This window comes from Mus musculus, chromosome 14, assembly GCF_000001635.26.
Source record: "Mus musculus strain C57BL/6J chromosome 14, GRCm38.p6 C57BL/6J".
NCBI classification, from domain to species: domain Eukaryota; kingdom Metazoa; phylum Chordata; class Mammalia; order Rodentia; family Muridae; genus Mus; species Mus musculus.
The window spans coordinates 28,469,835-28,482,751 of record NC_000080.6 but is presented as its reverse complement, the minus strand read 5'-3'; the positions used below and the strand labels follow the sequence as shown (position 1 = coordinate 28,482,751).

The following is a 12,917-nucleotide window of genomic DNA, read 5'->3' as shown; positions in this document are numbered from 1 at the left end:
TGATGGTGGGTAGATACCTCAGCAGCTCCTCCAAGCACACCCCTAACACTGATTAGAGTACTCCCTTCATACTCCATGTCTGGTGTTAGGAGTTACATTGTTCCTGTTGGCTCTGATCAGAACAGAGGCTACATTCAGTCATAATGTGACATACTTTTTCCCAAAAAGAAAAAAAAAAATGCTACACAGTAGAGACTCCTGGGCAACTTTGCTGGTCTCATGCTGTTTAACTGAGCTGTGGTTTTCTTTGGAGGTCATAGTCTAATGCAATGTAGCTTTGCTGTGAACTTTCCTCTTTACTATTTGCATTTTATGCCTGCCTCTCAGCACTCCATTCTTGTTCTTATTTGGAGTTTACTAGACCCTTTTCAATAGGTCTATAACTTGAGCAGGGGATTTCATCCTTAGCAAGGAGATGATGAATCTTCTCCCCTTCATAGAGGTGCATAATATCTGAGTTCTTACCTGTAGGGCTGAGAGTGCCCAGGATAAAATTGTATTATGTGTATGTATATGTGTACATGTACAACTATGCATATGTGTGTTTGTTTAATTATGAAGCCCATGCTTGGCTTGAGCTGACACACTCCCTGCCTCAGCATGCTAAGCACTTTGGATACAGGTGTGCATCACAATGCTTACTTGTTCATTTACTGTTTTTCATGATAGTTTTCAGAAGAAGAAGAAGAAGAAGAAGAAGAAGAAGAAGAAGAAGAAGAAGAAGAAGAAGAGGAAGAGGAAGAGGAAGAGGAAGAGGAAGAGGAAGAAGAGAAGAAGAAGAAGAAATAGAAGAGGAGGAGGAGATGGAGGAGGAAGAGGAGAAGGAGGTGAAGGAGATGGAGAAGAAGAAGGAGGAGGAGGAGGAAGAAGAAGAAGAAGAAGCAAGAAGCAAGAAAGAAGCAAGCAAGCAAGAAGGAAGAAGAAAGAAGGAAGAAGAAGGAAGAAGAAGAAGAAGAAGAAGAAGAAGGAGGAGGAGGAGGAGGAGGAGGAGGAGGAGGCCCTAGCAGATGTGATATGTTTAAACTAGAAATTTTGGCTCTACTCTGCACTCAGAAAGTCCTCTCACATTGGCTCTTTCTGTCATAGATATTTACATGATCTAAGTGGAAAGTGGACTAGAGGTAGGAGGAGTGCCTTCTCCCAAAAGTGAAAACCTAGCCAAGCAATGAAGCTGTTGGTTGAAAGATTTGACTCTTAAAACACCAGGGTTTAAAAACACAATCCTGTAGTTACTGCATCGTCCACATTGCCCCCAGATCATTCTAAGGCAGAATTAATCATTTGTCTCTGTATCCTGCACATGTGGTACATGTGGATGTTCATGTGGATGTACATGAACCTGTGAGGAGGCCATAGGTTGCACTCAGGCATCTTCCTCTCTATGACTGCTTTATTTTTTTTGAAGCAGGGTCTCTTAATCGAATGCAGAGCACATAGATGGCTGGAACAGTGGGGCAGTAAGACCTGAGATTCTCTTGTTTCTGCTTCCCAATGCTGCTGTTAAGGTAAGTGCCAGAACACCCAGCTTTTTACCTGGTTGCTGGGGATGCAAACTCAGGTCTCCATGGCCCCTAATTCAATGCTTTAAAAGTCTATCACAGTGCGAGGACAAAAATGACCTTGGTGGCAAAAACTGACAAACACTGACCTAGCCAAAAGGGCAAGGCCAGTATCAACTGTGTTAAGTCATGTTGCAAGTATGGGCCCTCCTTGATAAGCTGCTCTAAGGATGGCTGTTTATCAACTCTGTGGCTTTCCTTCCCAGTAGCCCTCAAGTTCTCCAGGCTAAGCCAGGACAAGAGAGAGTGGCTAAACCCCAACAGAAAGAGACCTACAATATGCCCAACTAGTAACCTCCAAAGCAGTCAAGGTCATAAAGAAAAGACAGTCTCAGTGATAGGAACTTATGCAGCATGACAGCTAAATTAGCATGGTGCCCTAGATGAAAACAGAAAAGAGACATGAAGATAACACCAAGAGAATCTAAATAAAGTGTGCACTTCACATCTAACACGTAATGTTATTGTAAGGAGTGACATATGCATCACTAACTTATCATCTTAACAATCAAGAAAACTGCATATCTGTGGGTATGGGGCGGTGTGTAAGCTCTGTGTAATGGGTCCATTTACAAATTGGTCTTCTACAAACACAGTTTATGCTACACTAGACTGTTGTGAGGGCTTCCTAAAAGCCAGAGACCAAAGCAGGTTCTAGAAATGGTTTGCACATAGGACTTGTAATATTCCAATAATTTAGAAGGCTTCCAAATCAAAACAAGAGGGACTCTAGGTTTAGGCTTAGGAACTCCTGTTGAACACTGTCAGTTTTCCTTTCTGATCGAGACTTGACTTGGAGCTCAATGTATCCCCTCCTAAGCAGGGGCTCTTGCTCACACTGCCTTCAAGCCTGGGAACCCTGAGCAATACACATTCACTCTGCGGCTTTTTACTGGTCTCTAAAATGGAATCATAAAAGCACCTTATGGAATTGTGGTGAGGGTAAGTTAGTTCACATAGGGATAGCATTTAGAATGTGGCACTAAGCAATAAGCACTCTATCAGTACTTCATCCAGTCATGTCTTCAGTGCACTTCTGTCAGTAAGGTGAAATGTGGATCAGGACAGTACTTACCACACAGAGCTATGGCCAGGGTGGGTCAGAATAGATGCTCAGTTTCACAGACCTGATCCTAGCAAATCCTTAGTATGGTTTAATTATTTACTACCTATGCTTACTAGCATCAGTAGGACTGCGGTTCTGGATCTAGGATTAGGCTGTGTTGTCTCTGGTCCTCTTTAGGAGCAGTTCACAGATGGTAGAAGCAGGCATTCATGGGAAACTTTAAGGCCCAACTACAAGTCTAGAGCCTCCCTGCCCCCGAGAGTTAGAGATTCAGAGTGTCTGTCTCACCCAGGGGCTGGACTCATTGGTTAAAATGCAGGGGCTCCTGCTGGCCAGCTGGACCAGAAGCAGTCCTGAATAAGTGCTGGTTGCTCCAGCAAGTCTATGATGTAAGAGTCTTTCCTCACAGAAGTCCTCTTTCTACCAAGACAGTAAAATACAAAGAATGAGCAGGCTTCCAAAGAGCCTTACTGTCAAACCTATCAACCCAAAGTGTGGAGGCTAAAGGTATTTCCTGTGTTGCCAAGGATCACCTGGAGGAAGACCTTGGTACCCCTTTCTCCTTCCCCAAAAGCCTCCCAGGGACACACAGTCCTGTCTTGGATGGCTATAAGTTTGCCACATATGCCTAGATCAGTCATTTATGACCCAGCCTCGGTTTCTCCATTTGGTAAAAGGCAGCTTTTTCTAGCAACCACTCAATGATTTCACTCTTGGTAAGAACTGGAATTTTCATTGTGATAATGTAATTCAAAGCTTTAAAAGAAGCAAGATCTGGTTCTGCAGGCTTAAAATGAAGATAATAGCAAGAAGCCATCATTGTGAAGGGGCATGGTCTGTCTATGGTCCAACTCAAGCTGCCAAGGGCACTGTGTCTGCACATGAGTGACTGTGTACTTCCAAGTGGGGGCAGTGCTGGTCATTATTTTTTCTTCCTACTTTTTTTCCATCTCTCTTTTCTAGAATGGAAGTCGTGTTTTCACATTAGGAACTTCCTTCTTACAGGCAATGAGGCTGTCTGTCCACCTCATGGCATCACCCTCTCAGGTCCCACAAAAAGAAGGATTCAAGATCTAAACAGAGCTGAAGTGTCTTTCCCTCTTGGGAACACCTATAGATACTGAATAGGTAAAGGTCTCTTCTCTTGAAACCCCAAATACTCAGAGACATCTCTGTCACCAAGAGGGAGAATTCAGCAGACACTAAAGCCACCAGCATAATAAGGAATATAAAGGAGGAAAGGGGATGAAAGGGAGGAGGAAGATGAGAAGGAGGAAGAGGGGGAGGAGGACGGAGGAGGAAGAAGAAGAGGAAAGACAGGGAAAATGGGGGTGTAGATATAAATACAGGAACAGGAGAGGGAAGGGGAAGGAGGAGATGGCCCTTGATCTAACTTCCTGAACTGCACCTATATGACCAGCTGACCATCTTGGCCTTTCCAGTTAAGCAAGACAATGGCTTTTCTTCTTCCCTCCCTTCCTCTTTTTCTTCTTTTGGCCTGTATGGTCTTCAAATAGTAACCCCTACACCCCCCCACACACCAAGAGCTAGAAACAGTTATACAGCATATTTGTAAAAGGTAAGATGAATTCACTTCAGAAAGAAACAAGGTTTATTTGATGAATATAAAGAAGACAATCGGCACAAAGCACTCCTCATACACACAGTACAAAGTTATGAGCTGTACATACCTTGCACATGGGTATTCTACTAGACAAGAGGTTACAATGACTGGCTGATACATGCCCAGTGATAGTTTCGAGGGTTCCTTAATTTTATTTATTTATTTTTAAATTTTTTTTCATATCAATGTCCATAATCACATGGATCAATATCACAACCCACATGCCACTCACTTGAAGAAATATTACAAGAAGCACTATCAAACAAGGGTCTCGGGGAATTAGATACAGGGACCCTTGGCAGCATTCAAACGGCGCTCTACACAAAGACGGTGCAGCTAGAGCTTATATCAATACGCTTGAGGGCTCATCATAAACACTGTTTAAAAAATAAAACCCACTTCCAAATGAAAGTTGACACGCTGTGAACGTGCATACTTAATACACAAAAATCATTAAATACAAAATTGAGACTGTATATAGAAATCAAATAGGTTATAAATACAAGCCTGCTTTTACACAAGGTAAGACTTAGACCAACTTCTCCTAAATGTTAGCCCAAACTTCTTTTTGTTTGTTTGTTTAATTTCAACTACACTATGATTAGAAGGGAACCTGCTAAAGTTTTCACAAAGGAAATATCCTCTGAACAACACAGTGTTTGTTGTAAACCCAGACACAATTTTCAGTGTGTGGAAAGGGATATTTTTGATGGAACTCCCAAATATTGGAGAATGGTACACAAAATGGGAAAAGATGCTGTCTTAGATAGAATTGGATTTTGCAGGGACTGAATGATATGCTTGTAAGATCGATAATACTTTCAACCGGCAAAAGTGGGGCAAAGAAATGTTCCCCAAACAGGAGCTGTGTCAAAATTGGCACGAATGCAGACAGCTGACCACAGAGTTGATCCCTTTGTTGCTACTTCAAGGACCCTGCTTGCCATCCTGGTTCTTCTACTTCCAATTTCAAGTATTTAGGTGCAGAGTTCAGGCCAGGACCTGGTGGCCGGAAGCCATGAGGGCTTCTCTGACCACATCCAAGCCATACCTAGGGACTCCTCTGTGGCTTAGGTTTTCACTGCACCCTTCTGCCAAAATGTACAAAATAAACTTGCAAAGAACCCTGCTCCCTTCTGTAACAAAGACCTATTCTTTTGATAGTTAAAGGACAAACTTTTTTAAACATGAATGTATTTGGATCATTTATGTAACACATAAGCTTTACACAGGTCACTATTTACTGACAAGAATGAAGCCCAAAGCAAGAAACCGGCTTGAGTACATCACCCCCGGTGCACCAGGAATAAAGTGTGCAGCCCAGGGACAGTTTCCTTTCCCCAGCAAATATGGGGTTTGTCTTTTAAATATCTCTATGGCTCATGAGAGAGGTCCAGAGTTAATTGCACCAACATTTTGGAAGGTAATAATGATTAGAGTCAATGCAAGATTTCAGCAACTTCTGCTTAGAACCCTTTCCACAGCAGCAAAGAAAGACAAGGGTATTTATTAAGGCCACTCATGCTTAAATTCATTGTTTGTCCTTTAGGAATGCAGGTGGGTGGGAGGGGTTCTCCCATTGACAGGAAAATGGGTCAGTACAAGAGCTGCACATTTACCAGGCTCAGTTGTGTGTGTTTACGGAGTTGTAAGGACTAATACTTTTTAATCTTCAGAGGAAGCAGCAGGAGTTGAATTCTCCTTAGTACCTTGTCACTGTATGCAAAAGACCTCGGAGTGCGGTCTCTTTCCCTGGCATGTGCTTTAAGATAAGGACTCTGTTTCCATACAGGTTGTATATTACTATTTACAGACATACAGCTTTTGTGATTGCTCTTCATTCATCAATGTTTTCATGTTGGATGCTGAAAATGCTTTGGAATCCATGTTGGAGACATTTTCTTAAAACAAAACAAAACAAAACAAAAAAGGACTGAGAAGTGACCTTTCATTTAGAGGAGATCCAGGCTCACATTGCTTGCACAGCGTTTGGATCTCGAAACATGAACGAACCTCAGCTTTGTCATGGAGACCTGCATGTATGAGAAAGAGAAGAGCCTGAGGCCAAGTCATGCCCCAGCTGAGGGGTTCAAGGAACATGTGGAGTGGATATTCAGGTGCCACAGGCTTTTGTCATTCTCTGGTACATGAGCAGGACAATAAAATTACGAATGACCAATTTAGATGTGCCATGCACTGTCAGAGACACACACCATGTTCTCATAAGGCGATTTCTTGGCAAGTTATTAGTGGTTTAAAAAAATTGATTTCATTTCCAACCTGGCCCAGAGGTAACTACTGATAATACCGTTGTTCAATGTGGTTCCTTAACCAACAGATTAAAGAGATGGAGGAGGGTAAAGGCTCTCGATTTTTGGTCTCTTGGTTTCTTTGTCAAACACTCCATGCACCATGGTATACAAACACCAGCAGCAGCACTTGTTCACAGCAAGCTTAGATTGTCTGATAATCTAATGTGTTAGGACCACTTAGACTGACCAGCAGGACAACAGGAGACGGGAGCTAGCTGTCCAACTGAAGTTGAATCTGCACTCTGAATCCCGTGTAGTGCCCATGTATCCAAGAGACAAAGCAACAGGAACAAAACGCTTGCTACGCAGCTTTCCGCAGAGATGCTCACTTCGTAAAGGTCCAAATCCTTGTTAGAAAACGAAGGGGTTGTCATTTTCTCCTTCTTCATACTCTTTCTTTCCCTTACACTCAAATCAATCGAGGAGAACAGAATTGAGCAGGAAAGTGAAGGCAAAAACTCCCCTTCCTTTCAGACCTGCTGCCACGGCCGGCCGCCGCTGGTGGATAGTGAGGAGAGCCAGGCTGCAATAGATTATCAGGATACTGCTGCAGTGCTGAGCTATCCTTTTATCCAACCCTTCTGACAGCTGCAATGAGAAAGCACATGATTTAACAGGGAAGACACTGGTGACATCCCATCATCCCTGGGCAGAGGCTCCCCCCACCCTACCCCCCCTGCCCCCCCCATGGCCACTCTCATTGGTTGGGGTCACGTTTTCCACAATGATTATGGTTTTGCTTTTTTAACTCAACTCAGCGAGATTAGAATTCGAAAGGCAGTCAATGTGCCAAAAGCTTTAACAGTCACATAAACATGTGACAGGGACAATTTAGAAGAGCTGTAAAGCATGCGGTGTCTGTTGGAGCTGGCAGTTCCATTCATATGCATACAAGCAAAGGAACCTAAAACTCTGGGCTCACCCAGACTCAAGCACAAGCACTCCAAGTGTCATTATTCACAACAGCCCAAAGTGTCTGTCAACAAACGAGTGGATAAGCAAAATGTGGTGGCATATATCATACAGCTACTAAAGCTGCAGCTGTGACCGTCTTCTCTGTCATGCTCAACTGTGTCATTAGCATTCAGAAGCCCTTGGAATGCTGGGTGTTTCCAGTGTACAGACATAGTATGGCTATCTGGAGACTGTGGCAAGGAAGGCAGAATGCAAGTATGCTCAGGCGCACACACACAGACACACAGACACACAGACACACACACACACACAAACACAAACACACATCCACACTTTTTGTTTCATTTTTACTGTTTGAGACAGGTTCTTGCATTATGGCCTAGGCCAACTTTAAATTCATGATCCCCGATCCTCTTGCCTCAGCTTCCCAAGTGCTGGGACTGCGAGCATGTCCCACCATGGCCTGCACTACACAGCACTTTTTCTATCTACCCTTGTATATCTGATTTGGCAGTTGATGCATGGGTCTGCCCAAGTCCCACCTGCTAATGAGAAAGTCAAAGATCTCTTGGTCTTCTCAGATAAGCATCCATTTCAGGGCATCCTTAAGCAGTGTCAATGGGACATGGGACATACAGCTTGGATGAACTCAGCTAATTCATACTTTGAGGAGTCGGGTGTAATTCTGGGTAAGAAACTTGAACCAGGGCACACACACACACGCACGCACGCACACACACGCACACACACACACACACACACACGCACACACACGCACACATGCACACACACACACACACACGCACGCACACACATGCACACGCACACACGCACACACACACACACACACACACACACACACACACACACGCACACAAAAAATGACTTTTGCAGAACCAGAAATTTAGGGAGTTTCTAGGGCAGATCATATTACTCACTCTGGCATATAAAATCTCTGCAAACTTTGTATGAAAATTGTAAGTCTGAGCACGCTTTCTGTTTCATGAGCTCTGCATAGCTCTCATTCTTTCGTGTGCTAAGCATTCTTTAATCATCCCTTTAAAAGACTGACCAATATATTAAAAGGCCATATAATGAAAGGGAAAGGGAAACCTGAGGTAGTATTAAAATGCACAGGTTGTTTTCTTACAGATGGGGAACTAAGTGAATAATAATTATGGTTGATGTCCAATGTCCTTGATACTTTTCCAAGATAAAGTAGCAGAGAACAATTGTTTATTCAGTTGTGAGATGGGTTTCCAGCTGGGTACCAGGTCACAGAGCAGAACACAGGTCTTGAAACCAGTGTTCTGCTTGGGAAAAGTTATTAATTGTTTACAGATAATTAAATTTAATTTTAATGACTTAATATTAATTTGCTACTTATAAATTCTAGAATATAAATGTAGAACATGTCAATTATTTATTAATTATGATAATTAATAATTAAAACATCCTAATGGTTTAAATACTAATTTTAAAATGCAAAAAAAAAAAAGATGCAAAAAACAGAAAGAACAAGTTGCATACCTGTCAACACATTTAGTGAGGACCACCTCAGAGCCCTTATGCCAACTACATCTCCTGCTTCATCTTTGAGGCCCTTCAATGCTTCTTGATTTTTTTTTCCATTGGAAAGACAACAGAAATAACCAGTCCCATGGATAGTCAGATAACTATCTCTAACAGTCTACCATGAAAATCTAGCTTGCAAATAAAATGATTTGTTTCTTAAAATGTTGCTACCTTTCAACAAAATAACCCATTCACCAAGAGGCTTGAGTCTACAGGCAATAAAGCAAACCAAACCCAACTTGACAGGACATTGCCAACAGTTACAGATAGCAATTACCACTCCTTGAGGCGCAAGTGAGAGTGTACTTTTAAAACATTCAAAAATGGAATCCAGCCTTCCAACAATGGCGACCAGGGCTACTCCCTACTGTAAGAAGATTCCCAACTTGGCTGATCCTCCTCACATGGATGCACCAAGTAGATGACTCTAACCCCCTCCAGTAATCTCTTGCAAGTCCCAGCTCTGTGCTCTGGGGCAGTTGACGGTTCTACTGTCATGGTGATTGCCACTCCAATGCACAGCTATTTCTATTTTGCCGACCTTGTCCATAGCTCTTTGCAATCCTGCTGCACTAGGCAAGATGGAGGACCAGTGGACTCTTGGCCAGGCTGGCAAGGTCTCCTGTGGGTTCCATATGCCCTGATGCTCTGTCTTCCAGTCTCTCCATGCTGTACCCTTTGTCATCACTACGTGGCTCTTCTCCTGATTGTCTACATACACTTAGATCATTTCTCTAGAAGACTGGTCCCTCTTTACTCTTCATTCTCAGCTTAATGGTGTATAAGCCAGGAAGTCTCCTCTATGGTCCCCTTATTGTGAATTGTCTAGACTTGCCCTGCCCAATAGGGTAGTGGCTGGCCTCATGTGGCCACTGAATGCTCAAAACATGTCTAATTCAAATTGAGACATGGTTAAAGTGTGAAATGCATTCCAGATTTTGAAGATTTAATATGGAAAAAAGAATGTACGCTACTATCTCAGGAACAATTTTAGATACTGACTTCATGTCAAAGTACTTTAGATGTGCTGATTCTAATAAAATCCACTGCCCTAAACTCTACCCGCTTCTTATCACTTTAAACATGTGACTAGTAGGAATCCCAGAGTTAGAGAGATGCGGCTTGCCATTTTATTTCTATGGAACACCTATAGCCCAGATGATATGTTTGATGAGGACAAGCTGCTCTTGCTCACTCCACATCCCCTGAGCCTTGTGCAGTGCCTGGAAAAAGATGATTTCCTCTTTAATTCCACAAATACTAAAGATTAGAGAAAGTAGAGTCCTAAAATTCCCTTTCTACCTAGCCTCCCCCCAAAAAGTTTGCCCAAACAGAGGTAGCTTCAGGATGGGGGGGGGGGGGCTCATCATTAGCAGATCTCTTTCTCCTGTCATCCTTACAAAAGAGAAATTCAAGTGTGAAAGCCTTGGGATCCCACTGTGCTGAGAGAAGAGAGCCATAGGCTTGAGGAATTGACAGCTTTCTTTAAGAATGGTTCTCAACCTGCCCGATGACGCAATCCTCATGTTATGGTGATCTCCTGCCACAAAATTATTTCATTGCCAGTTCATAACTGTAATTTTGCTCCTGTTTTGAATTGTAATGTAAACATCTGATATGCAGGATCTCTGATTGCGTGACCCCTGTGAAAGGGTCTCTCAAGCCCTAAAAGGGGTCATGACCCACAGGTTGAGAACTGATGCCTTAGGCAATGAGCCTCTTCACAGCCCAGCTGACAGCCAGCCAGCAGGCAGTTAGAACTTCAGTCCTAGACCCACAAGCAAGTGAAGTCTACTGGCAATCTGAAGAAGCTTGGAGCCCCCTGCTCCAAGAGCCTTCCCCTTCCACGGCTCCTTTAAAGGCTGCTTTGACTTGGGTCGTATGAACCACTATACAGAAAGCAGAGACCTTCTGGACTTCTGGGGGGTGGGGTGGGGCTCATTAGCATACCAGAGCACATGCTGGTACCCAGGCTCTCTCAACATCACAAATACCTGTTACAGAGTCCATGCTGGCATCCTGGCTCCTCCACGAGCCCCCTACCCACAGTTCTGCAGCTCAGAGCTTCCCTCCCTCAGCTTCTCACTTCTATATAACCCTGCTATTCTGGCCACATGCTGTTTTTTGCTCTGTCTCTCTCTGTTTCTCTCTCTCTCTCTCTCAGTCTCTCTCTTTCCTCTCCCGCCTTCCCCTCTCCTTACCTGCCCTATCCCAGCGGCCACCCACCCACTGTGGCCCAGTCCATTATGCTGGCCATATTTAGCCTATTTCTTTCTCTCTCTGCTCCATACTCTTCTACACACCTCTGTCTGTACTGTGACCTCATATTTACAACACAAACCTTCCCTCAACCATACCTCGAGGTGGTCCTGTCCTCTCTTTCTCTGTGGACCTCCTGCAGAGGTGCGCAGGGAATGTGCCCGGCGCTGGTGACAGTGATGGTAAAGAACACAGACAAAGCCCATATGCTCACTGAACCTGTATTCTCAAGGGGAGACAGACATATGCAGACATACAAACTGACACATGAGGGAGGTTCTCAATCTTTATGCCGTGAGGGAACAAGCATACAAGCATCTATGGTCAGAAAGTATACATTTTTCATTGATTATGGATAACCAGGAAGCAGATATCTCGGATTTTGGATGGGGGAAGATGACTAAAATTTCTGGTGGGAGAGAAAAAAAAGAAAGACCAATTGACATCTTATTTATATAATTTGACCTCATTTTTGCACCCAAGCAGAAGTTAATACAAACATTTGCAAGTGTATGCACAGCAGAATTATTATTAAGCATCATTTTATTGATGTTTATCATAGAAGATATATATATATTTTTCTATATTAGAATTTTTTTTCTTTTCTTTTTTTTTTCTTTTTTGCATTTTGCAGGGCATTTTAAACCAAAGACTGTGGAACGTAAAGCTAGTTCCTTCTTGGGAAGAAAAATCCTGTTTGGTGGCATAGACGTCTTTGGCTTAACTCGAGGTAGGGTGCAGGAGAGAAGGAGGACAATCGGGCACAGCAAGGAGACTCTGGCCCAGGACAGCCAGCTATAAATGTGCCTTCAGACTGTTTTCCTTTGGAATAAGGACACCTGCCTGGTTATGGCTTTCTTCTCCTGCCCGCTCAGTCATGATTTGCAGAAACAGGCTGGGAGAAAGGGGTCTTTGGTAAACACAGAGGGGTTAAAGGGGAAACTGTTTAATAACAGTAGTAAAATGCAGGCTATTTTTGACATCTGGGTTAATGTCCACTCCATTCCATGTGCGTCCCAAATGTGTGCAGTGCGCCCCAGGTACAAAAACAGACACCCATTCACAACAGCCACGGATAACCTAACGTGTTACACATGGTGCCCACATAAAAGGCCAGCCCCTGATAGACTAATTAACCATGGCAAAGGAGAGGGTTCCTTCAGGGCCTTGGGCATCCTACAGAATAGCTCCTCTGAGTGAATGTGCACAGGAAAGCCCAACTCAGTCGTTTCAGTATATATACATATATATATATATATACATATATATATATATATGTATAACTACATCTGTGTTATGATTTAACATCTTTTAAAATGGGACAGAATGGATTTCTCGTTTTCTTCATGAAGATTTATTTATTATTGTTGTGATCAAAGTGGCAACAAATTATGTTAAATCATTTAATTTTCTTGATAGGAGCAAACCACCTTGAAGCCATAACTCAGAAATCTGAGTGGAAAGCAACATTTTACCTTGAGAGTGGCCTCCTACAGCTCCACAGGGCAATAAAATGTAACACTTCAGAGCCCAGAGGGCTGTGAGGGTGGGGGCAGGGCCAGCCTGCCAGCCCCGTTTTGAAGCTGTTAGGATGACAGAGCTGCAGG

General features: G+C 43.2%; 1 protein-coding gene across 35 annotated transcripts in view; it reads right to left on the bottom strand.

The window, feature by feature from the left end:
• Positions 1-4,214: 4,214 nt before the first annotated feature.
• Erc2 (ELKS/RAB6-interacting/CAST family member 2) overlaps positions 4,215-12,917 on the bottom strand; it is an 856,263-nt gene continuing 847,560 nt past the window's right edge. For all 35 annotated transcript variants that reach the window (XR_383172.4, XR_001781112.2, XR_383171.4 and 32 more), the window contains one exon: positions 4,215-7,149. Coding sequence is in view for 21 of the 35 variants with exons in the window: in XM_006518931.3 (XP_006518994.1) it covers positions 6,976-7,149 (174 nt within the window). In the remaining 14 variants the exon portion in view is untranslated. The remainder of the gene's footprint in view (positions 7,150-12,917) is intronic.